This window comes from Silene latifolia, chromosome 10 (assembly GCF_048544455.1).
Source record: "Silene latifolia isolate original U9 population chromosome 10, ASM4854445v1, whole genome shotgun sequence".
Classification (NCBI taxonomy): Eukaryota; Viridiplantae; Streptophyta; class Magnoliopsida; order Caryophyllales; family Caryophyllaceae; genus Silene; species Silene latifolia.
Window position 1 is genome coordinate 134752845 of NC_133535.1, and position 26341 is coordinate 134779185.

General features: G+C 44.5%; 1 protein-coding gene and 1 non-coding gene across 2 annotated transcripts; one reads left to right on the top strand and one right to left on the bottom strand.

Moving 5' to 3' along the window:
• The first annotated feature begins 736 nt into the window (after positions 1 to 736).
• Positions 737 to 843, top strand: LOC141609828 (small nucleolar RNA R71). Its single transcript, XR_012527737.1, has one exon. It is a non-coding gene; the product is annotated as a small nucleolar RNA R71 (small nucleolar RNA).
• A 10855-nt stretch (positions 844 to 11698) lies between these two features.
• LOC141608280 (F-box protein CPR1-like) lies at positions 11699 to 12844 on the bottom strand. The gene has a single exon (XM_074427643.1). The coding sequence runs from the start codon at positions 12842 to 12844 to the stop codon at positions 11699 to 11701; it is 1146 nt and encodes a 381-aa protein (XP_074283744.1).
• Positions 12845 to 26341: the final 13497 nt, after the last annotated feature.

Here is a 26341-nt window from a genome sequence, read left to right on the forward strand (position 1 = left end):
TAAGGTCTCCTTTTGATCCGTCTGAGTCGGTAAATGTCCCGGAGCTCGAGTTGTATTCTTGCTAGCCAATTGAGCAATTTGGCTTTCTAGCATTTTCATCCCGGCCTCCCTAGCTTGAGACTCTTTCAGCAACAAGTTCTTCAACTCATTGAAATCAGAACTTTGGGATTGTTGCTGCTGCTGTGGAATATACGGAGGCTTTTGATATGGCTGCTGCTGCTTATGAGGGGGCACATAAGTCTGCTGTTGCTGCTGCTGTGGAGGTGGACTCGGATTTCGGACATTTTGACTACTCCACCTCAAGTTTGGATGGACATTCGGCTCATAGTAAGTGTTTGTCTGCCTATAATGTTGAAAATTAGCACAAGACTCAAAGGGACTAGGATAATTTTCTGAAACATGTCCCTCAGCTCCACATCTTTTACAGACGAAAGGACCGTCTGAAACAGCATTCACATGGTAGATCCCTCCTTTTGAAGCTCCTCCCAACTCGTACTTATCAAACCTCGCCGTGAGAGCCTCTAATGCAGCTACAGAAGGAGATTCAGCACTTCTCCTTTGATTTCCCCTGGAATTCCCATACTTAGCCTTGTGGGTGGCCAAATCATCAATAATTTTCCACCCCTTAGTCTCTCCCATATTTTCCTGGAATCTGCCACTAGCTGCAGCATCCAAGATAGCCCTCTGATCGTCATAGAGCCCATTGTAAAACTGAATGCATAGACTCCATTTTTCGAACCCATGGTGCGGAATGGTTCGCACCAGCTTCTTGAAACGGACCCATGCTTCATGAAAATTCTCATTAGGACCCTGTTTAAAGCTCGTGATCTGAGCTCTAATGGCATTCGTCTTCGAGGTAGAGAAATATTTCTTGTAGAATGCCAAGGCCAGCGAATTCCAGTCCGTTATCTCATTAGCAGCTCGATCCAGGTCTCTATACCACTCCCTTGCAGCATCGCGAAGAGAGAATATAAACATGGTTTCCTTAACCTGGTCCTGGGTCACACCGGTTGGTGGGGGTATGGAACAGCAATAATCAATGAATGTCTCCATATGTTTGGCCGCATCTTCATTTGCAGCTCCCCCGAATTGGTTTCTCTCAACCAAGTTGATATAAGACAGCTTCGGCTCGAATTTCCTGTCCGTCCCTGGTAATGCAAATCCCTTATAAAGATTCGCAGCTGTTGGCTCCGAGTGACTGGCAATGGTCGCTTCTTCAGCCATGACTGGAAAGTCTGGAGATGTGACGGTCTCAGCTGAAGAAGTGGAAACAGGAGATGAAGGTGGATCCTCCTCAAACAGAGCGTTCTCGTAGTAACTAGACAGAGTACTCAGCTCTTCCACTGTCGGCAATACCCTAGATGATCGCCTCAACTCGCGCAAAGTCTTCTCAATCTCAGGATTGAACGGTAGTAGTTCACCACCCTGTGACCTGCGCATAAGAAGAAACTACAAAAAGAATATGAGAATAGTTTAAGGAACAGATGTCCCTTAAACTAAGAGAAAGACTAAAAAAAAAACAACTAAAAATTAGAACAATTGCCTCCCCGGCAACGGCGCCAAAATTTGATACCCGTTGTGAGGTGTCAAAAATAAATTTATAATTCCAACTACTACTATAGCTAGTGGCAGTCGGGTCGAACCACAGAAAGGCAGATGTAATAATTAGCTGTCTAATTCTAGTCTTAAGGTAACGATTATGTGGGGATTGTTTTGAATTGGTCTATAACTAATGAGCGATAAACTAAAGAAATGTATAAAATCAAATATAAAAAGGGTACTAAGATGGTCGGTTCACTGTAGTTTCGGCAGCAGCATACTAAGTAGGTCTGAAATAAACACATGAGGCGGGAAAACAAGAGGTCCTCTCGATCCACTCTCAACAAGTAGCGTCTTTCGATCTCGCTACGGGTCCCTAATATCACTAGTACTGACTCTCGTCCTGAAAAGTGACTAATAACCTAAACTTTACCTATCTTTCGATCTTAGCATAGTTTAGTCATTTTAATTGGTAGTCTAACAACCTTCCCTATCTTTCGATCTAATGGGTCAGCCAATTACTAAGCATTCAACTAGTCGCGTGCACTCGATTCGTCAAATATAGAACTTAAATCAATTAAAACGAAGCAAAACCTCACGTGGCCAGTCGATCGACCAGGGTGGCCAGTCGATCGACCGTGGCGCGATTCAGGTCAAACTATTCTACTGCCGCCTAATCTACAGTTCCCCTATATCCTAGCACAGGGTATTTAGTTACTCATGGCTACGATAAGAACAACAATAAAATTGACTAATACGGCGGAAGAATTCATGATTAAAACGACGAAATAAACGATTAACATAAAACGATAAATTGGCTTTTGGGAGACTATTCTAGCAATCCTATACTATGAATGAAAGCAACAAATTGAATAATAAAACAAAAAAATACCGTGTAAAGGAATTGTATAGGAAAAATCAGAACCGAATGCAAAACATAAACTTTATTAAAGAACGAACTAAACTATGAATGTTGAATTGTATTTCGAACTGACTGATGAAAAACTAGGTGATAAAACTGAATAACCTAGCTTACGTTATATAGAATACACCGTAGTTCTTATTCCAAAACCTAATGTACTATGGGCTTCAAATTTCTCGATCTTTTTATTCGCGTCTGAATCACGGTCTGGTCGATCGACCATGTTGCTCAGTCGATCGACCAACCTATGCTGAACAGCAGCTTCTGGTCTTCGTGCCTTGGTCGATCGACCATAGGAGTCAGTCGATCGACCACTGTAGCTGGTACTTGACTTCTAATTTCTCGTGGATTTGTCTTTTGGGCCTCGAAATGCGCACTAAGCTCGTTCATTGAGTAAATACTTCACGTCAAATGCAATGCAAGGTACTCGGGGACGGATTTAGCTTGATTTCCACCGGATTCTTCACATTTATGCAATAATGTACAAAAACACGAAAGTAGACGGAAATAGGGGGAATAGTAGCATAAACTACATAAATGAGCTCTGAAATGCGTGTAAAATGGGGTGTAAAACATCATATTTAGGACACGCATCAGAAGACTAGTCACTCCTTGAGCACTATCCGTGTGTTACCTGATGAACTTACCACGGAATTTCAAAAGTTAGGGATAAGCCTTGTTGGGAAGAGCTTTGACTATCTTAGTGCCTTGAGTACAGAACCCGACTTTTACCGTGAGATCCGTACGTGCCTACCTGAGGATGCTACTTTCAAGTCCCTTCAAGCAAAAATCCAACTTGGGCAAGCTAAGGATTGTGTGGTGGATAGTGATGGATACCTTCGTTACCAAGGTAAAATGTATGTTCCGAGGGTAGCAGAGTTGAGAAAGAAGATCCTTGATGAAGCTCACCTTTCTCCTTATTCTATTCATCCTGGTGGTGACAAGATGTATAAAGACTTGAAATTACAGTTTTGGTGGCCTAGGATGAAGATTGATGTCCTAGAATATGTTAGCAAGTGTCTTACCTGTCAAAAAGTGAAGATTGAGCATCAGAAACCCGGAGGTTTGCTACAACCTTTGGATGTTCCTCTTTGGAAGTGGGAGTCTATTTCCATGGACTTTGTGATGGCTTTACCTAAGACTGCGAGTGGAAAAGATGCTGTTTGTGTGGTTGTAGATCGATTGACCAAGTGTGCTAGATTTATACCTATCAAGGAGACATGGAACTTAGTTGTCCTAGCAGAGACCTATGTGAGGGAGATAGTACGCTACCATGGAGTGCCTAAGGATATAGTTTCAGATCGTGACCCTAGATTATGTTCCCGTTTCTGGACTGCTTTGCAAGAAGCCATGGGTAGTAAGCTACTGATGAGTACCGCTTTTTATGCCGCTACAGATGGACAGACTGAGAGGACTATCCAGACTTTAGAGGACCTCCTCCGTGCTTGTGCTTTAGACTTCCACGCTTCTTGGGAGAAATGTTTACCTCTTGTCGAATTCTCCTATAACAATAGATATCATACTTCTATCAAGATGTCACCTTATGAAGCTTTGTACGGTAGGAAGTGCCGTAGTCCTGTTTGTTGGGACCAAGTCCAAGATGCTCATGTGTTGGGACCCGATTTGGTGACTGAGACCATCAATCAGGTTCAGATCATTCGAGAGCGTATGAAAACTGCTCAAGACCGACAGAAATCTTATGCCGATGTCCGTCGTCGACCACTTACCTTTGAGGTTGATGATCGAGTGTTCCTTAAGGTATCACCTATGAAAGGGGTGAAACGGTTTGGTGTGAAAGGAAAGCTGAGTCCCAAATACATTGGACCTTTCCGTGTGCTTGAGAAGATTGGTCCCGTTGCTTACCGTTTGGAGTTGCCCCCGAATTTGAGCAAAGTTCATGATGTCTTCCATGTATCTCAATTGAGGAAGTACATTAGTGATCCGAACCATGTCATTCAAGAAGAAATCCCAGATTTGGAGCCTAACTTGACTTTGGAAGAAAGGCCAATCTCGAAAGAGCAAACAAGCAACTTAGAAACAAAGTTGTGCCTCTAGTTCGTATCCTTTGGCGTTGTGGAAATGTCGAAGAAGAAACTTGGGAGCCTGAATCTTCTATGTTAGCTAAATATCCCGAACTCTTCTCGTGAGGTACTTTCCGTTCTTTTATCTAATCCTTGTGAGTTTTAGCTATCCTTTCGAGTGTTCCTCTCCTTCTCTTAAATACTCTCCGCGTTAGTAGTCCTTGCTTAGTTGTTTAAAAGTCGTAGTTAGAGTTTGGTCATAGCTAGTGGAGTTATTATCCTTATTATAGAGTTTCGAACTAAAGATTTTTGAAAATGTTTTAATGTTTTCCACTGGTTTTAACGTCAATGAGTGGTAAAGCTCGTTATTGGAGACGTCCGATAATTAGTTTTCTCATTTGTTGGTGGAAGAATATATATTTTTATTTCTTTGATTTGGAATGTTGATGTTCTTGAACGGCCGACGAGGATATTCCGTTCCATTGAAAAGACACTTATATTTCATACATTCATATTTTGAAGACTTTGTTTACTTGATTTTAAAGAGATAGACCTACATATATACAATGTTCCTTCTTCTAAGTTTCGGGGACGAAACTTCTTAAAAGGAGGGATGATTGTAACACCCCGTAAATTTGAAGACCTTTATTATATTTTAAAAGTAATATTTTAATCTATTTTAATTTAATATTAATTTATTTGAAATAAAATTTATTTGATAAAATATAATATTATTTTATTTTGAAGGAATCTAATTATTTTTGATAGTTTAGAAATGTTTAAAAGTGATTTAAACTATATTTAAACCTTTTCCTTTGATAAAATAGATTTCGGATAAAAGTCGTAAAATTGGGATTTTCCCATTTCTTACGGTCGTTGGGTAAACGAGTTTGGATATTGGGCATATGAGTACTTAATCTTTTAGTAAAATCGTGTTTAAGAACTTTAATATTCTCGGAAATCGCGTTCGACGAAATTTCTAATTACCGTCGAAGCAAACCCAAAACGTAAACAATTGACACCTCCCTTTACCTCTTGACTGGCCACCCCTCCTCCAATTATCCCCTCTTTCAATTTTCATTTCCTCCATAATTCACTCTCTCTCTCTTCCTTTCATCAAACACCAAATTCATCTCAAAAATCCTCCTTACAATCCCTAAATCCACCATAAATCCTTCATTTCTCCACCAAATCTCATAAAAATTATATATTTGGAATCCTCTCTTCAATCCTCATCTACTAGTAAGCTTTATTTTCATTTTCCCCAATTTTGTTTTAAGGCTCATCTTTTAGGGTTTCGAATTTAAGCTTAATAATTGTGTTTTTTGTTGTTCTTATAGGTGAAGAATTTGAAGGTGAGTTAGGTGACTCATATATTGTAGAAGATGATGAGTGATTTCGGTTTCTAGGGCTCTTTCTCAAGTGTTATTGTTCTCTTTTTCTAGCTTAAGGTAACTATTCCGAGTCACTCGACGAATTAATGTCACATTAGTAGTTGTATTTGTTGTTTGTTGTTGTTTGTTGTTGTTTGAGACGATCTTGTTGATAAATGAATGAATGGAGTAAGATGAGTATGCTTATGTTTAATTTATGTTACCCATTTGTATATTATTGTTTGGAACAAATTTGGATGAGGAATTATGTGTTGTGACAAGTCCGTGTTTTAGCTGGAACGCGTCAGTACCGGACCGAGACGGTTTCCAATGTTTCCAAAAATATGACAGATTGAACGGCATCGAAAAATTAGGTGGTTTAGCCACTTGAATCACTCAATTCGGAGTCCATATGAGTAAATGGCGTCGTTTTATCGATTAAAAATTTATAGAAAAGTTTACCCTTGTGTGAAACGGTTATTTATGCTATTTTATTATGCCAAAATTTTGTGGAATTAGTTATTTTGTAAGTTGGAATGTTTTCTTTATATTGATAGTGTTCACATGATAGAAATTGGAATATTGCATGAGAATGATATTATAATAAATGTTGTGATTTGGGCTAAAATGGGCCAAGACTCTGAGCTGGGCCAGTTTGACCGAATGAGTTTGGTCAAACTAGGTTTAAACCGGTCAGCCTCGATTTGACCAATGACCCGTCGCGGGACTCGGATCGAGGGTTTGTCTTTGAGGTGAGATTGGTTGTTATTGGATGTTTTATGTTATGCCTTGATATTTGTAATTATCATTTCACATGTTGGTTGTTGGATGCTTTGGATGCCTTATGCTTGAGTCTTGTTGCCTCTGTGCCATTTTAGCTTGTTCTCATGAATTATGGTACTGTTGGTTAGTTGGAATTTGGATTATTATTGATATTGGAGATATTGTTGGATTGTCAGCTGAATATGCTCTTGCGTAGCCTTTCATATACAAGGGTGTGTATGATTTTTTGTGTGTGCAAGTTTGGACTCTTTGCCCCACTTATGGTTAATTGGGTGTCCTACTTGTCTTGTGTGGTGTGGGCTAAAGTATTCAAGCTGGGACTAGGTCCTAGGTGAGTATTTCGGCCTTCGTCATAGATAGGCCATTATAGTCTTTGAGGAGTGTATGTTCACCGCTTAATAGCCTTTGTTTCTTAGCTTGGTGGGTTTATATCCAAGTTAGGGCATGACCTCCTGACGTACTCTTAGAAGTATGTGGTCAGCTTAAGTACTAGCCAACCTTTTGGTGGACTCCTTAGGGTTACTCATGTGTTGTTATCATGAGTCTTGGATGCGGTAGTTTTCCGCATGTCGCTAGGTCTGCGCAGGTTTAGGACTAGGGTGTTTACCTTACCTCGTGGTATAGACTCGAGTTACAGAGTGACTATTAACCGTTCTAAGAACTTATGCCTGTCTCTAGATATATTGTCCTTTCATGTTTGATGATTCTATGAATCATAGAAGGTGAGATGCAAGCCGGCTATGGTTGATAGGGTTTGGATTCCTGGATGTTATGTGATTCACATGATAGTGTAGTATGAGTCAGTCTAGTATTCACATGCTAGGACTATGTGTTGTTTATATTCTTGTTCACATGATAAGCATGATTGTCTTGCATTTATATGCTGAGGCTATGTGTTATTCATATTCATATTCTTATGTTTACATGTTATATTAATTATGACATTTCGTGGCTGGGAGAACACGGAGTTACTCCCCACTGACTGTGGCTTTCGTATTTGTATAAAATGCGATTGACAGGTAGGTGATGCATATATGGGGTACATGGACGAGCTAGCGAGCAAAGTAACCTTGGGACCTCGACTGGCTTTATTTTATTGTGACCCTTAAACACTTTTTATGACATATACTTTTTAGGGACATATGTCTCCCTTTTTCATATTTGGGTTGTATAACTTTGTTTCGCAACTTTAGCGATGTTTTATTTATGAGATTTACTTTAGACCTTGCATGTTTGACACCTTCCCATTTGGATATTTTTATAACAGGTTCAGGTTTCGTTTTCGGTTTTAAAAATTACAGGTTTTTACCCAAATGAACCTATTACAAAGATATCCATGCAGTTTTTATCTAGAATTATGTGTTTACTTTTCCGCAATGAAGGAGGGTGTCACACTCATCCCAGCTAACCCAAGCGTATCTTCTCATACCTGCTCAACAACTGCTCACCACCCCCTAATGGATCACCACAGTTTTTAAAACAATTAACGGGGTCAGTACTAATTACACAAAAACAATGCCACAATGAAACAAGTACACAAACAGTTCAAACAAACAAAGACAACCCCGCCTCCATCTCCAATCTCCACACAACTGACTACAAACTAAAGTGTGTAGCCCTGCCAGAGTACCAATCGCAACAGGTACTCCTCGCCGCCAGTGGGGGACCGCAGCCGTTCCCACCTAAGCCCCGCTCATCTCCATCGAGCGATAAACCCATGTTCATTAATGTGCACATCCCTCCTGTGGCGGGTTCCACGGAAGGTGAATCAAGGGCGTGAAGCCACTCCCGCAAGTGACTCCACTCAGCCAGGGACCCACCCCGAAGATCACAGACAGATACAAACCAATCAACAGTAAAAAATCCACAACCAACCAGATCAACCAACATTATACGTAACCAATAGCCACAACAACAATCACCACACAATCATGTAACTAATACTGAGTAGGAAAACCCTACCTGGAATGCAAACACCGATAATAGACGATCAAGCAGCTAACTCAGAATCTCTCCTCAACGAATTCTCCTCCTATACATACATACAAACAATCACAACCATAATCACATAAACCACCCAAAACCCCCAAATCACCCAATTAGGGTTTAACCAACTTTAACGAAACAGTATAAAAATTATATGTAAAGCTTACCCTCGACTCAACGATCACAAAGATGTAAAGAACGACGAAAACCGACACTCCTAGCTCCGGGATTTGCTAATAATGCGGCGAGGATGAAAGAACGTAACTCTTAATCTTCTCTTGTGTGTTTTAGGTTGTAAAAAGTGTTTTAAGAAAAAGTGACGGAAGTCTTATGTACCAATCCACATTATTAACAAACCCGTCCAAATCACCCGTCAACCGACTTACTCGATCGAGTGACCCTTACTCGATCGAGTGCCAAGCTTACTCGATCGAGTACCCATCAGACAGACTACTGTTTTGCGTAAAACCATACTTACTCGACAGAGTAAGCCCCACTCGATAGAGTACCCTAAGACCCATAAAACCGTAGTATTACAAAATATTTTTGTGTGTGTTAGCAACAAATGTGTAACATCCCCTCATACCAAGGTACCTTACCAAGGAATACCCTGACATGAAAGGCTGTTACCATCTCGGTTTCCCGAGGTTAGTATATCAAAGTTACCAATTCCAAACAACCTTTATTAAATTATAAAGAGTTAGTGATTACATATTTCTAAAACCAAACCTAAGTATAAATGTGAAAGGTCTAACAACTACAAAGAATACAAGCTAAGTCTCTTGACGGCGGAAGCTAGACTCGAGTGATGACTCCCCTTGACTGTCCCATAGCTAAACATCTGAATTATCTGTCATAATCTGCTCACCATCCCCGAATGGATCACCGCAGGTTTTACAAAACAACAACGGGGTCAGTTACCGAATAATCAAGATAAGACAACAAACAATGTAATCGCCTGATCATCCTCCATCCCCGGTCTCCCGATCTCACACAGTAACCGACTACACACCGAAGTGAGTAGCCCTGCCAGATTACCCATCGCAACAGGTAATCCTCGCCGCTAGTGGGTGACCGCAGCCCATCCCTACCTAGTCCAGCTCATCAACGAGTGACTAACAATCCCTGTCCCTTAATGTGCATATCCCCTCCCGTGACGGGTTCCACGGAAGGCGAACTAGGGTGTGAAGCCACTCCCGCAAGTGACTCCACCACAAACAACACACACATCACAGTACCACAGCATCACAGCTGTCACAACACCACCACCGTCACAACACAACCACATCACCACCGTCACCACAACATGTAACACCCCACGGTAATTGAAGAGGTCTAGTGATAGGCTTAAATGACTAGTGCTTAAAGGGATTAGAAGTAGTACTCATATCAACAAAGTGCACTTTCTTTTATGGTCATCCATGCGAAAGAACTCCAAAGTTAAGCGTGCTTGACTGGAAGTAGTCTTAGGATGAGTGACCTCCTGGGAAGGTTTCCGGGATGCGCATGAGTGAGGACAAAATGCGCTATAAGGGACCCGTGTTGATCTGTGGGCCATGTACACAGCCTGGTGAGCTATCATAAGTAACCGCTCCCGACCCGGTTTGGGCCGGGGTGTTACACAACACCCATACTCCGATGATCAGCAGATAACAACAATTACAATACAATCACAATCTTAAATCAATTAACTGTAAACTGAGTAGGGAAACCCTACCTTTTCGCAATCCGCTTACGCTGCAATCAACCATACAAATGCATAACAATTACCACATCGTCACCTACAGCAACAATCATATAATTCCAATCACTAACTGAAAAACCCCATTTCCCCCCAATTCATGAATAAAGACAAACCCTAGAATTAATTATCAACAACATAGGGATAAAGACTTACCGGCGAAAGAATGAAAGATTGAAAGCGATAGCTACGATGCCCACACACACAGAGGAAAGATTTGGGAGTGATTAGACTGTCGTAGGTTTGATTAGGTTTGCAAATGACGTTTTAGAAACTGATTATCGAATATATAATCCCTAATTACTCCCGAATCAAACCGCTGAAATATTATTCGTCAGACCGAATATTCGGTCGAGTAAAGTGTATACTCGGCCGAGTATCCTCTACTCGGTCGAGTATTCACCATACTCGGCAGAACCCAAACAGACTACACTCTTGACACTACTCGGCCGAGTAGGCTCTACTCGGTCGAGTACTTAGTTTATAAAAATCCGTAGTATTACAAAATGTCAACATGTTTTATACTAATGAGATTACAATTATGCGTAAACTTAAACAGTTAATCTTAATTGCACCCGTGAATTTCACGGGTACAAAAACTAGTTATAATTTTAATACTCATAGTTTTATATTGAAAACTTTAGTTCAATACTTCTAAGGTTTAGTTTATGGTTTTATATATGTGAGGTGTAGTTATAATTTACTCATGGTTTTATATTAACAACTTTAAAATTTTAATTCAACGTTTATAACTTATAAAATATGATGTTATTAAAGTTAAAATCCTAATTTTTGGATTAAAGTGTCGTGTTTTACCTTGGATTTTAAAAGAAAGTCACATGGAATTTAAATCATAAGTTCAGATTAAACCTAAAAAAATGTAAATATAGTGTGTGGTATTTATGTGAAAAAGTTCTGAGATGAACTTCTAAAGCTGATGTACATTAACTCATATAAGTAACGCGGAGAGAAGTGAAATAGAACTTGGAAAAAAGAGAGAGGTATGAGTAGGAAATAAGATGAAAGAAATATCGATTACTTCTTACATTGTCTTAGGCTTTTGTCTAATTGGACGAGTCTTATAATAACCGACCGTCAAATTAAACAATTTTTTAAAAAAATATAGCTTTAATTTATAGGCCTGAATTAGGACTTTGACTTTCCAATTCTTCTACACATAAAACAAGGAACATCATCATACTGGTGCAGGTGCAGATATCAAATTGGCAAGCAGGTTTATTAGCACATGCACAACGAGGAATCAACCAAACAATATTTGTACACAAATCATTAATTGATGAGCATTATTCGTATAATCACAACAGACTCGAGATTATGAATTTGTCCATGATGTTCGCCATCCTCCTTGTACGCCCTGATCGTTGTCGTGGATTTGTTTTCCACCGGGAACAGTCACAAGGCTTCCATTAACAACGCAAACTTCATACAAACGCTTAACACCGTGAACATCATGGATTTCTGCATCGTTATATTGTCTCTCTCTAACATTGTACCATTTAAGTTGGTATTTCGAAGCCACACAAACTTTACAAAGCACTTTGGAATTGGATAATCCGCCAAAAGTGAGCGGAGTACAATTTGGATCCGAAAACCCGAACAACTTAACCCACGAATCTTTAATTCCATACTCTTTCATAACCCACAAATCACGACCATCAGAACCCGTATTACTCTGGATCAACACAGATAAAAACCCATCCATAACCTGTAATGCAGTCACGTCATTTCGTTTATGTCGACAATTGTCAAGCAATAAATCAGCAGAGTTATCTTTATAATCAGGCAAAGGAACGTCATTTGTCCAATTTTCAATACAAAGGTCAAAACAAACAATTTGATGCTTCTGCTTTAATTCAGACCAAATCAGCCAATGACATAAATGATTATCACAAACAACAGCCATCTGACAATCACCTGGTGCGCGATCTAGATCATCATCAAGGTTACGCCATAACTTATCCTTCAAATTGGCAACATTAACGCCATTCCAGTCATAAAATATGACAATTTTATAGTCATCATTAATAGCATCATACCCGAACCCGTAACTACAATTGCAAGCAGGCCCACCCCCATAAGGGATGACAGTATAGAACCCGGTAGACGGGTTCATCAAGACAAATTTGGGGTTATAAGGACCGCTACGAAGTAAGAGCAAGCCATTACAACAACCGATTATGGAACATAGGTCGGGTTCGAAAAACTCAGGTAGGGGAAGGGATACTGGTGGGTTTTCCGGCGAATCGAGATCGAATGAGTGGAGTCCGCTTCCCCTGGAGGTGATGAGGAGGCGATTGGCGACCGTGGAAAGAGAGTGGTGGAGGTGGCGATGGATGAAATTTGGGGAAGAAATTAGCGTTTGGAATTGTTTGGAGACGCATTTGAATCGAAGGAGAGATTTGGCGGGTAATTTGGGGAGGATTTCTTCGAGGATTATTTCTGAAGGAAGCATCGCCATTGTTGAAAAATTTGAGGTCTGGTTAATAATTTCTGATTTATGAATTGATGAATTGAATAGAACTAGTCTTAAACATTGTTTGGAGACGCAATATGAGTAAAGCTGCTTGGTCTTAAATTGAATTGATTGTGTGTACGTCAGCATGAACATAAAACATCAAGGAACATGTCCTAAAAAGAAATGGAGGTCCAGTACCTTTCAATGGCCGGGATCTAATTCTAGATAGATCGGGTTGTCCACCCTGCACGTCATCCTGCTACAACCACCACTTTGGAAAGCAGATTCATTAACCGTTTTGCCCTGCTATCCACCCTGCACGTCGCTAAGAAATCATTTTCCATTGGGAACATTCACAAGGCTTCTTTTAACAATGACATGTATTTCTGCATCGTAATATCGTTTCTCTCTAACATTGTACCAGTTAAATTGGTACAAAGCACTCGTCAAACAACATTTCAGCAAACTAGCAAAGTGCCGGTTAGTCCCAGAATTATAACCAGAGTTGTCATCATTATAATTATAATCAGGCAAAGGAATGTTTTGTGTCCAATTTCGATCAAAAGATCGAATAAACAATTCGATGCTTATTCCGTGAGAATTATGGACATTACGCCATAATTTATCACTCAAATTCAAAACGGCAACTGGATGTACATCAATTGCGGCAATCTTATAATCATCATTAACAGCGTCATACCCGAACCCAAAACAACTATAGTAAACCGGCTCATCAATCCTAGGGATGGCCGAATAGAATCCGGTTGACGGGTTTATCAGCAAAAGATCGACACCACCACAAATTAAGAGCAAGCCATGACAACCACCAATTATGGAATTTTCATACGAGGGTCTGAAAAAGTCGGGTAAGGCATGAAATAAGCGGTTATCAGAGTTAAATTGGCAAACAAAAATGAATTAAGAGGTCTTGTACCGTACTTAACCTGAAATGCATATATAGAACCTAAAATTAACTAAACTAAATTACAGAACTGAAATTTAATACAGCAATTAGCAAATGTTTCCTCATTTGCTAAATTTTCAGTCAATGTTTGCATGATCTAACAGCAAAACAGGCTTAAAGTAGACTACTACCAAGAAGCAACCAAACAATGTACGACATGTTTGCCCAAAACAGCTCATTAATGGGACGAAGCCGAATTTCTACGCGTTACACAAGTTAACACAACTCTATGCCTTACACAAGTTAACACAACTCTGTCATACAAATACGCCCGTCGCTCACAAGATGTACTGAGCAAGGAAGAGAAACTAACCACATTAACATTATCTCAAAGGACATCATGATTCATAAGTTACACAAATCTGATGGTCTTAGTATCAGCTTCAATATTGCATAATCACAACACAATTGAATATTAACCCTCTCCACTGCACCTATGATGACCCAATCCCAAATGTACAGGACATCGAGTGCGCAACCCTTATGCTGCACTCATTCAATACTCCTGTGTAAAAGAGCCAGCCCTGTCCATTTGGTGCAGGTTCAAAACCTCACCCAAAGGAAGAAGCAGGTGCAATTCCCAAGGTAGGAGCAAATTTCATGCGAAAATCTGCTGGAGGCATTTTTTCAAGCAACTTGCGTGCAAAAGGTAATCGGCCCTCAATTAAATTGTGCTTAGTTTGAGATAGAAATCTATCAACCAAATTAAAATTTACTTCTGAAATTTGCTTCAGACTGACAATAATGCAGAGCTCTCAACCCCGTGAGTTACTGTGGTTTAAGAGACCATAGGTAAAGGGGCCAGGTTTACTAAAAAAAGAGCATAATCAAATTAAAGAACAGGTAAATAAGCAAGAAAGCAAAGAGCTAATCAAACTACATACTGCATTGTCATACAATCTCTAATATCTAATCTCTATTCTCCCGACAGCTCCATATAGGAAGAGGGGAAACTAAACTTGGAACATATCTTGCAATATTAACAGATTCTATGGGAATGCACAAAGTCACGACCGGAGCAAAACATTTTAAACAAACACACAATCATGATTTATGTGCACAACCATTTGACAATAAGCATTGGTCTAGTGATATATTAAACGTTAATCGGCTATACTAGAGACTTGGTGCGAGTTAATGTTGAAGATCAAACCAAACCTAAACGACTATTCTAAGGAATACAACTCAGTCAGTTAAAAATACTACACGCAGTTTAGTTTTTCAGAACAACATACAATACTTTAGAGTTTAGACAGGCCAACGAGCAAAGGAACAATGTAGTGCATCTATGCCGTTGACAGCTTCTGAAAGGGAAAAGGTGAAACTAGGCTTGGAACATAGCTTGTAATAAATACCATCTCATCGAACCTCAAAAGCGTCGTGTATTGCATCGTGTTTGTACCTGTGTCAACTGCCCCTAGCATTCTAGTCTTGGAATCAAAAACCTCATCATTGAATGCCCCTGTCACAAAAAACTTGCCAGTCTTGGTAAACCCGACCATTTGAGAGGTCATGCGTAATCTCAAACCCTTGGGAAGACCAATAGATTTCAGTATTACCCCAGGAGATTCAAATATGTGCATTAAGACGTCATCTGTCTTTCCGATACCAGAGTCGCACTTGCTCAAACACCCTCCCATGACCCCTAAGCAGTCCATGTCCATGTCCCCCAAGTTAATTACCTCAACTCGCTCAACCACCAAATCGAAGCTAATAATAATACGATCGGAAGGGATACAAAAGGCAGGCCAATATAACCTTTCATTTGTAAGCATTGCTTGTCCGGCAACAAGGATATGAACACCAAAATCCATATGAAATGTTGTCCACTTATTTTCCCTCAAAGAGAAGATATGAACAATACCATTAGTATTGTAAGTTCCCAAATTCGTTTTCATAACTCGAACATATTTATAGTCATCAACAGAGGATGCATACCAAAATCCACAAGTTACAGAACCGGCCTTACTTTCATCATCAATATCCTTAATAAGTAGTTAATATAGACATCTGTGTCATATTTGTGCATTTTACGGGTAGACGGGTTCCATAAAATGAAGTATTTATGCGAACCTGGGGTTAAACAAACCAACCCATTATAGGATCCTGAAACTTGGAAACAATCATTGTTCTCAATGCCAACGTCGATGTCTATTTTTACCAAATTATCTTGAAAATTACCAGAAATCTGATCATCATCATAAGAGAAAAGGTAGTAATTCTTACCAGATTTGATAAACAAGGTGTTAACAGAAGCGGAAGGGTAAGCGAAAGGGGATTTCATAAGGTAGGCAGTAACGAAATCGGAGGAAGAAAGGGTAGAGTACCATTGTTTAGAAACCGCCTTAAATCGAAGAATGGATTTGACGGGTAATCTTCTAAGTATTTCTTCAATTAAGAGATCATCAGAAAGGAAGCAACTTTGTTGTTGAATGACATGCTGATTCTCAGAAATTGGGTCTCCCATTTTCTGTAAATTGTCAAGTGATTGAGGGTTTATTCTTGGAATTGGGATTACAAGTATTTTTCTATACACAAGATCCGAAATGAATTGTAGTGGTAAATTTGATTCAGTAGACCCAAATTAACCCGATTGTGAAGTGAGCGGATAAACCAAAATGACTTATTTAAGGAAAAAATTTGACCGAAATAAGAAAACAACCCAACAGGCAACATCAGCCTAAAAATGCTTTGATAACTTTTGATCCGAAGATGACCCTACCCGAACCATATCATATTTATTTGGTCTACCATATCTAACTTTTGATCCGAAAATTACCCTACCCGAACGTATCATATTTATTTGGTCTACCATATCTAACTTAACATGTCTAAATTTTTTTGGTCATAGGCCTTGTTTAGTAACAAGAGGAATCTCATGTCCCATTTTGTTTCTCATTTTATGTCTCATTTCATATAGATGTGGCAATCGGGTCACTCGGGTTGTTACGAGTCGGGTCAAAGCAGGTCGGCTCATATCGGGTTCGGGTTACTGACGGATTCTGGTCGGTTCAGTTCATGTCGGGTCATATTTTCGGATCGGGTCATCAACGAGTGGCAAGGCGGGTCAGGCCATTAGCAGGTCAATATCGAGTCAGGTTATTAACATATATTGTATCTTATATATTTAGTTTTAGATGATGATTTTATGTTTAGACAAAGGGTAGGTGTATTAATTATAGTTTAATGTTGATGGGGCATATTCTGCACCCGCTGACCAGGTCAACACATTGAGCAAGGTCAAAGATATCCATAGCAAGTCAACACACTTGGACAGCCTAGCCGATGCAGCCCATCGGCCTGTCACTTGGGTCTCGGCCAGGCAACTAGCCAGCCGGGGCACACATCCGCGAACTCATATCCAAGACCCCTCGGCGGCGAGTCAACAGGGCCCGCCGGCCTGCCATGGGTCCCTCGGCCGAGGGTAGATCAGTCTTTCCACCTGCTAGCCACTTGGCCACTTGGCCACTACGTGACAAAAGGTGAAAGTCTATAAATACTCCTCAACTCTCATTGAGGAAAAGGATCCACAACTTAACCTAAAATCACTATTCATCTGGTAATATCTTCCTTATCTCTCTACAATATATACTTCGCCAAGTAACAACAACTTATCTCTCTAAGTTTACTGACTTGAGCGTCGGAGTGAGTTCGCTCGGTCCAAAGCCGAGCCCTCAGTTTGTTCATCGTTTCAGGAGACCGCAAGGAGGATACGATCAAAGACGTCATTCTACAAGCACGGGTGGTAACAAATAACTGCTCTGGAATTACACCCGGAACAATTGGCGCCGTCTGTGGGGAAAAAGATACTAGAAGCTAGTCACATTCATTCCCAAACAAAAAAAAAACTCAAAACAAAAACCCACCCAAAAAGCCAAGAAGATGTCGAAACAACAAGAGGTATTCGTGGATCGACGAAAACCGACTCGCCAAGATGATACCGTCCACAATTCTGAGTTGCGCACCCTCCACCGGCGGGGTAATTCAACCGGAGTATGGGATGCCAATAATACCAGATACGCCGCGCACGACCGAGTCACCATCATGGGACATGTGGTTGACGCAAAGAAAAACCGGTTACTCCTGGACCTAATTGGTAGTACGCCGGCTCACACTGTCACACCGACAAGAGCGGCGGAACCCGTCCAGGAGACCAGGGCCCAGAATGTGACTCCGAGAAACCTGAACGGAATCCTAGAAGAAGCAGGCCGAACGAAGACAACGGCAGTGCCCATAGTGCCAGTGGCAGACCTAAGTCCTTCCCACGCTCGTGGGAGGACAGCGTCGCCGCGACACCCACGAGGCCTGTCCCAAAGGAGTGAAAGAAGTCCGACTCGTCAGAGTCGGAGAAGAAGCCCGACTTACCATAGTCGGAGGAGAAGCCCCTCCCGCTACGAGGAGAGGAGCCGGACTAGGAATGCGAGGAGCCGATCGCCGCGTGTCATTCGACACGTGGTCAGACAGCCCCTCAGTGCCTATGTCCTTGAAACCGCCGTGCTAACCAAGCTAAAGTTGCCGGCATTCTCATACCAAGGGGATAGCGACCCCACCGACCATGCCGAGGCCTTTGAGTCGTACATGTCGGTGTGGGAACAACCCGATGAAGTCTGGTGCCGAGTCTTCCCAACGACCTTGCATGGGATGGCTCAGAGTTGGTACAAAGGGCTCCCCGACGGCTCGGTATACTGTTACGCCGACCTAAGGGACGCCTTCTTAGCCCAGTACTCTTGCAATAAGAGGAGGGCCGTGGAGACATTGGATCTCCTGACTATCAAACAGGAGGGGGGCGAGTCTCTACGAAGCTATGTGAAGCGGTTCGACGCCAAGGTTCAGCAGATCCGAGAGCTGAACCCCGAACTGGCGGCCTTCGCGCTGATGAAAGGCCTCCCAAGGGGAGACTTAAAAAATGAGCTCATCAAGTGCGGCGGCCAGAACCTAGACTCCGCTAGGAAAATGGCCGATCAGGCCATAAAGGTGGAGGACTATCACAAAACCTGGGTAGGCCACAGCGAGGCTGGGCACTCAGAGAAGAAGAGCCACCGGGATGACAGCCCGGATGAAGGACGCCGTGACAATAATAGGTCACGGTCTGACAGATCTGCCAGGAAGCAGAACTCGGCGGGCACCGGGGGGAGTTCGGTACCGTACTACAAGAAATGGTACAACGAGCACACTCCCCTAGTCGTATCTCAGGCCGAGGTCTTCACCCTGAGCAAACACGAGGGTCAGAAATGGGAAAGGCCTCCCAGGCCGAGGAGTGACGGTGACACGAGCCAGTACTGTGAGTACCACGGGCCACACCGGCCACTTAACTAACGACTGCCGGCATCTGAAAAATGCCATTGAAGATTTGATCCGGAAGGGGAGCCTCGGCAAATACGTTGCCGGGGGCCAAAAAACAGATGCCGGCGGGTCAAATAAGAAATCCGTCTTTGAACGGATAGGAGTAATCCATGTTGTCATCGGGGGTAACGAGAACGGTGGGTCCGCTCATGGGCACAAACGACACCTGAATGAACTATATCAGGCCATAAACTTTGTGCCCAACACAGCAACCCCCGCTTCCGACATCCCCGATATAACTATTGGGAAGAAGGACTACGAGTGAGTCATCGCCCCTCACAGCGACCCACTTGTAGTCCACTTGGACATAGCCAACCATCTAGTGAAGAGGTGCCTGATTGACACAGGCGCCTACACCAAAATTATGTACAGAGAATGCTTTCTCAACCTCGGTCTGAAGGTTGATGACTTGAGCTCCTGCACCAACCCGTTGTACAGCTTTTCTGGGGCCGGCCTGGTACCCCTTGGGTCAATCAGGCTGCCGGTGAGGTTCGGCGAGGGAAGTGCGGCCAAGAATGTTATGTCCGAGTTCGTGGTCATTGACGGCTCGTCTGCCTATAACGTTCTCATAGGCCGGGTCACTTTAAGTGAGGCCGACGCCGTGATGTCCATCCGGGCCCTGACATTGATGTATGTCTCGGACCGGGGGGAAGCGCATAAGCTCGTCTCGAAGAACGAGAAGGACGAGGTGGTCAATGTCCAAGTATCTGCCAGAGGATGCAACATGCAATCCTTCAAAGTGGCGAAGAAATCAGAGAAGGGGAAGAGCCCATCCTTGCAACAGGAGGGCGAACGCATGGCCACCTCTGTCGGCATGGTCGAGGGAGCCGAGACTGAAGAGGTGGAAATTGACCCAGGACGCACCGTAACTATCGGTGTCAACCTGGAACCAAAATTCAGGGCCGCTCTCCTGGACCTACTGAAGAAGAACAAAGACGTCTTCGCCTACTCAGCGGCAGAGATGTCAGGCGTGAGCCGGGAGGTAATTGTTCACAAGCTGAACGTACTCCCCACCGCTCGCCCTGTCAAGCAAAGGATGAGGAACTCCTCAGCCGAGAAGGTTGAGGCCATCAAAGCCGAGGTAGATAAATTACTAGCGGCGGGCTTTATCATGCCCTGTACTTATCCTGAGTGGTTAGCCAATGTTGTAATGGTGAGGAAGTCATCGGGGGTATGGAGGATGTGTGTAGATTTTACCAATCTTAATAAAGCATGCCCCAAAGATTGTTATCCTTTGCCTCGGGTAGATAGTTTAATTGACGCCACGGCAGGCTACACTATGCTGAGCCTGCTGGACGCCTTCTCAGGGTATCATCAGGTATTCATGGCCGAGGAAGACATGCCCAAATGCGCATTCATCACCGCTAACGGCACATACATGTATAAAATGATGCCGTTTGGTTTGAAGAACGCCGGTGCAACTTACACAAGGCTGGTGGACAAAGTATTCCAAAATCAAAAAGGGCGAAACATCGAGGCTTACGTCGACGATGCTATTGTAAAAAGCAAGTCTGACAGCGAGCACTTAGCCGATTTACACGAGACATTTTGTTCACTAAGGAAATACAAGATGAAGCTCAACCCAATGAAATGCAACTTCGGTGTCCGGGCAGGTAAGTTCCTCGGCGTACTTGTCAGCGCCAGGGGAATTGATGCCAATCCAGACAAAGTCCGAGCAATCCTAGACCTGCCGGAGCCAAGGAATCGAAAAGAGGTTATGATGCTGACCGGGAGGATGGCGGCTCTAGCCCGTTTCATCTCTCGGTCATCCGACAAGAGCACCCCATTCTTCAAGGTGTTGAAGGGGAATAAAGACTTCACTGGGGGGGAGGAGCGAGAGCACGGCTTTCAAGCAACGAAAGCTCATCTTCGACTCTCCCAACCCCGTCCGGCCGATCTTTGGGGAGACGCTATATCTGTACATAGCGATTACCTCGGCCACGGTCGGTCCGTGATCGTCAGAGAAGAGGACAAGCAGCAGCACCCAATCTACTTTGTCAGCCATACACTGTTGCCCGCCGAAAGAAATTATCCGCTGATTGAAAAAGCAGCCTTTGCCGTCGTCGTTGCCGCAAGGAAACTGAAACCTTACTTCGACGCACATCCCGTGACGGTCTTAACCGACCAACCATTGGAGAAAGCATTGGAAAAATTTGAACAATCCGGCAGGCTCATCAAATGGGCAGTAGAGCTATCCGGCTTCGGCATTCAATACAAGCCGAGGCCCTCGATAAAGGGACAAGCACTTGCAGATTTCCTGGCCGAATGCACATATCAAGAAGAGCAAAACCCCGGGGTATGGGAAGTGTACACCGACGGGTCCTCCACGGCGAACAGCTCAGGAGCCGGCATCCTTATCATCAGCCCAAACGGGGACGAGTTCGAGTATGCCTTGAAATTCACCTTCTCGGCCTCCAACAACGAATCCGAGTACGAGGCGGTGATAACCGGAGTCGAGCTGGCTAGGGCTGCCGGGGCGGAACACATCATTTTGAAAACGGATTCACTTTTAGTGGCTAATCAAATAAGGGGAGAGCACGAGACTCGAGACGACGGGATGGTAAGATACCTGGAAAGGGTAAAAGCTGACACGTCAAAATTAAAATCTTTTCAGATACAATGCATTCCCAGGTCGGATAACAACAGAGCCGACGCTCTCTCAAAGCTTGCCAGTTCAACCATCAAGAATGTCAGCCGAACCGTGTTGGTGGATATCAGGAATGCCAAAAGCATCACTGAGACCATCGGCATGGTGGGCGACATAGAGGCCGAGACGACGTGGATGACTCCAATAACGAAGTACAAATTGACAAATGAATTACCGGAAGACCGCAGTCTCTCGCAGAAGATAAAGAGGATCGCAGCAAGGTACCTGGTGATTGAAAGAGAATTATACAGGAGGTCCGTGGTAAGGCCACTCTTGAAATGTGTCGGCCCAGCCGACGCGGAGCTAATACTGACAGAGATTCACGAAGGCATCTGCGGTCACCACATGGGGGCAAGAACATTAGCCCACAAAGCTCTCCGAGCCGGCTACTTTTGGCCCACCATGCTTGAAGATTCCAGAACAAAGACCAAGAAGTGCACAAACTGTCAGATGCATGCTCCGGTGATACATGCTCCTTCCCGGGACCTGCAACCGGTACTCAATCCCCTTCCTTTTGCACAGTGGGGGATGGATCTGCTAGGGCCATTCCCAACGGCCTCCGGAGGAAGAAAGTTTTTGATCGTAGCCGTCGATTACTTCACCAAATGGGTTGAAGCTGTAGCAGTACCTGCGAAGACCACGGCGGCCGTCAGAAAGGTAATCTGGGAAAACGTCATAACTCGTTTTGGGTTACCCCAAGTCATGGTATTTGACCACGGCCGAGAGTTTTGGAGTGACACAATAATGAGCTGGTTGGAAGAACTTGGTATCAAATTTGCATACTCCTCCGTCTGCCACCCACAGAGCAACGGACAGGCTGAGGCAGCCAATAAAACAATCCTCAACGGTTTGAAGAAGAAACTTGAAGACCTAAAGGGAAGATGGGCCGATGAACTACCCGGCGTCCTGTGGTCCCTCCGGACCACGGAGAAAGAAGCAACGGGATACAGTCCGTTCCACCTAGTCTACGGATCCGAAGCAGTCCTGCCAATTGAAGCAACGGTGCCGACATTCAGAACGGCCACCTTTAACCCGGTTGAAAATGAGGAAGGTTTAAGGACCTCCCTAGACCTGGTCGAAGAAAGCCGAGATACAGCACGCCTCAACTTGGCAGTATACCAAAACCGCATGAGAAGAGCCTACAACCGAAGAGTCCACAAAAGGGACTTAAAAGTAGGAGATCTAGTCCTGAGAAAGTCAACCGCCACCAACAAAGGAAACATTCATGGTAAATTGACGGCCAACTGGGAAGGTCCCTACAAAGTGGTTGAAGAAATGAGGCCGGGTACATACCGGCTGACAGACATGGAGGGTGTGCCTTTGATGAGCCATTGGAACACTGACAACCTCAGAAAATACTTTGTATAAGCGGCGGAGGTGTACAAAACTATTGTTGGCACCCCAACGCGTTTATATCTAAATGAAGAAACAAGTTTTTCACTCAAAGTGTTTATCCCCTCCATAGTCATATCGAGGTAGACGTTGCAGCCCGAGCCGGGTGGTCACCCCAAGAAATTGGATGTCGCGTCGTAACCCCTAGTCGCCTCGGCCCGCCGAAGGCCTGGCAGGGGACACAACGATCGATACGCCAACAAACGCTGTCGCGTCGTAACCCCTAGTCGCCTCGGCTCGCCGAAGGCCTGGCAGGGGACACAACGATCGATACGCCAACAAACGCTGTCGCGTCGTAACCCCTAGTCGCCTCGGCCCGCCGAAGGCCTGGCAGGGGACACAACGATCGATACGCCAACAAACGCTGTCGCGTCGTAACCCCTAGTCGCCTCGGCTCGCCGAAGGCCTGGCAGGGGACACAACGATCGATACGCCAACAAACGCTGTCGCGTCGTAACCCCTAGTCGCCTCGGCCCGCCGAAGGTCTGGCAGGGGACACAACGATCGATACGCCAACAAACGCTGTCGCGTCGTAACCCCTAGTCGCCTCGGCCCGCCGAAGGCCAGGCAGGGGACACAACGATCGATACGCCAACAAACGTTGTCGCGTCGTAACCCCTAGTCGCCTTGGCCCGCCGAAGGCCTGGCAGGGGACACAACGATCGATACGCCAACAAACGCTGTCGCGTTGTAACCCCTAGTCGCCTCGGCTCGCCGAAGGCCTGGCAGGGGACACAACGATCGATACGCCAACATGTTCACAACGGCGGTTGGGAAGCGCAATTCCGACGCCTCGGCTAGACCGAGAGTGAAAGAGGAAGCGATCAACACGCTAACATGTTCAAGAAAAAGACATTAAACGCAATTGAGATACGCATTCTAGCTGCCTCGGCCAAAGCCGAAGGTAAAAACAGAAAAGAAAAAGAAGCGCTCAATTAATAACGCAAAAAGACAAGTGAAGAATGGTGATCAAAGACCTCGGCCAAGCCAGAGGCAAAATGAGCAAACTCTTATTAAAAGTGATAACCGGCTACAAATAAGAAGATGACAGACGACGGCCGTCCCCATAGGGATAAGCCGAACACAACCTACCAAAGTTTTTACAAAAAACACAAGGAAAAGCAAAAGGTTACAGACTTAATCATTTGAAGCGCCAAAAGATGGCAGGGAGGAAAGGCTTAATAATTGGCCCCCGAACAGCTGAAGCTATCTGAGACGCCGGGTGAGTCTGGTGACGACCGCCCGTCCCCCTATGCTTGTTGCTGCCCTCCATCGGCAGCGGTAGCGTCATCTTCGGTGGCCGGCCCAGAGGAAAGCTCGTCATTCTGAAGTGCCTTTAGCCTCTCCGCCTCCTCATGGGCCTCCTTCACCTTTGCATCGTAGGCCGCCTTGGCCTCAGCTATCTGAGCCGCCTTCGCCGCCTCCGCCTTTTCCGCAGCCGCTTTTTCCGCAGCATCGGCCATCTCATCCAGAAGCTGGTCGAATTTTTCCCACGGGAAGGAGCCTTCAGGAAAGAGCTGCTTGATTGCCTCCCTAGTCGCTTCCTCGGCCTGATCCCGGAATTGAGCGCACATGGTAGGGATGATCTCAGTCTGAAGCATCTCAATATCTTTCTCCTTTTGGGCAAGGATATCCCTTGTGTTCCTATGTGCCTCCGACTGAGACAAATACAGCTCTTTCCACTCGTCCCTCTTGGCAACAACGGCGTCGTAACCGCCCTTATACCTATCCCGCTCCTCCAGCAACTTGGCAGCGGTGGCATCAGCATCCTCAACTTTGGCCCTCTCGGCCAATAGCTGCTTCTCAGCTTCCTCCGCACGCTTTCGTACAACAAGGAGGTCAAGCTTAGCCTTCCCGGCTTCCCCCTTTGCAGCGGAAAGATCAAGCTTAAGCCGTTCGATCAATGGCCCAGATTGGGCCATAGCCTTTTCTTGCTCCATAATGTGGGAGCCGGCTAGTTGTGTCCATTTCGCCAACCTCTTGTATAGTCTCGTACCCTCTGCCACAAGCTCGGTGGGGGAAACCTTCTGGAGTAAGGAGTCAACGGTAACATTTCTATCACCCGCCTTCTCAGGCTGCTTCTCTAATTGCCGTTCAGTAAGAACGGCGGCTGCCGACGGCGGATCTACAAAAAATTCACACAGCGCAGCCATGTCAATATTCATCGACACGTCAGAGAGTCTATCATCGGGAATGCATAATGAACCAGCTAAGTCTGAACCACAGGTTAGGTCCGTACCAGTCTGGACCTTCTTAGATGGAGGACCGGGTGACTCGTCCTTCTCCCCGGCAACGGTAGAAGCCGGCAGTGGCTCTTTTCTCTTCTTGGGAGGAGGAGGACCCTTCGCAACAGTCACCACCTCCGCGGTAATATCGACGACCTCCACATGCTGCTCCTGGACCGCTGGGGTTGAGGAGGGAGTTGGGATTGACGCTGTCGCCGACCTGGACGCTGCCTTTGGTTTTCTCTTCGGCACGCCTCCGAGAACCCGTGCTTGAGCCACCGTCGGATCCAGTGCCTTCAGCTGCTTGTCCATAAGTTCGTTGGGAGCCAGTCTACGATCACGCGCGTCAGCCTGAGGATGCCGCTCAACGACGTTCCCGTCCTTATCAAGGCCTAACCTCTTCAAGGTCCTCTCGCATGCATCCTGCCAAACCGGTCCGCAAGAAACCGGACAAGAGTTACATAAAAGAAGTAAAACAAAGCTCTAAAAACAGGGAGCATAACAGTAAAAATGGGCCTCACACCGACCCTACTCACCCTGGTTGAGGGCCGGTATGAGGCCGACGCGGCAAAGCAGCTCATCCTCAAGAATAATCCGAGTCGGGGCACCCATCCCTTCTCAAAGATCAAACAACAGATCGCCCGCTCCTCATCCGCATTAAGAGGAACCCTCAAGGTCCATCTTGAGCTTACTCCCGGAGACCCATTTTTTACGCTCCCCTTACCTCGCACCGCAAGTTGACTTGGTTACGAAGGACCGGGCAGCGGATAGTCATCCGGCACTTCGACATACACCCACCGCCCCTTCCAGTCCTTGCAGGAAGAAAGCTTATCAACAGAGAGGACGCCCGGCTCCATCTGCACGCTGTACCACCCCACTTTACCGGGGGTCGATGCCCGAAGATAATGAAGCCGGCGGAATAAGTTAAC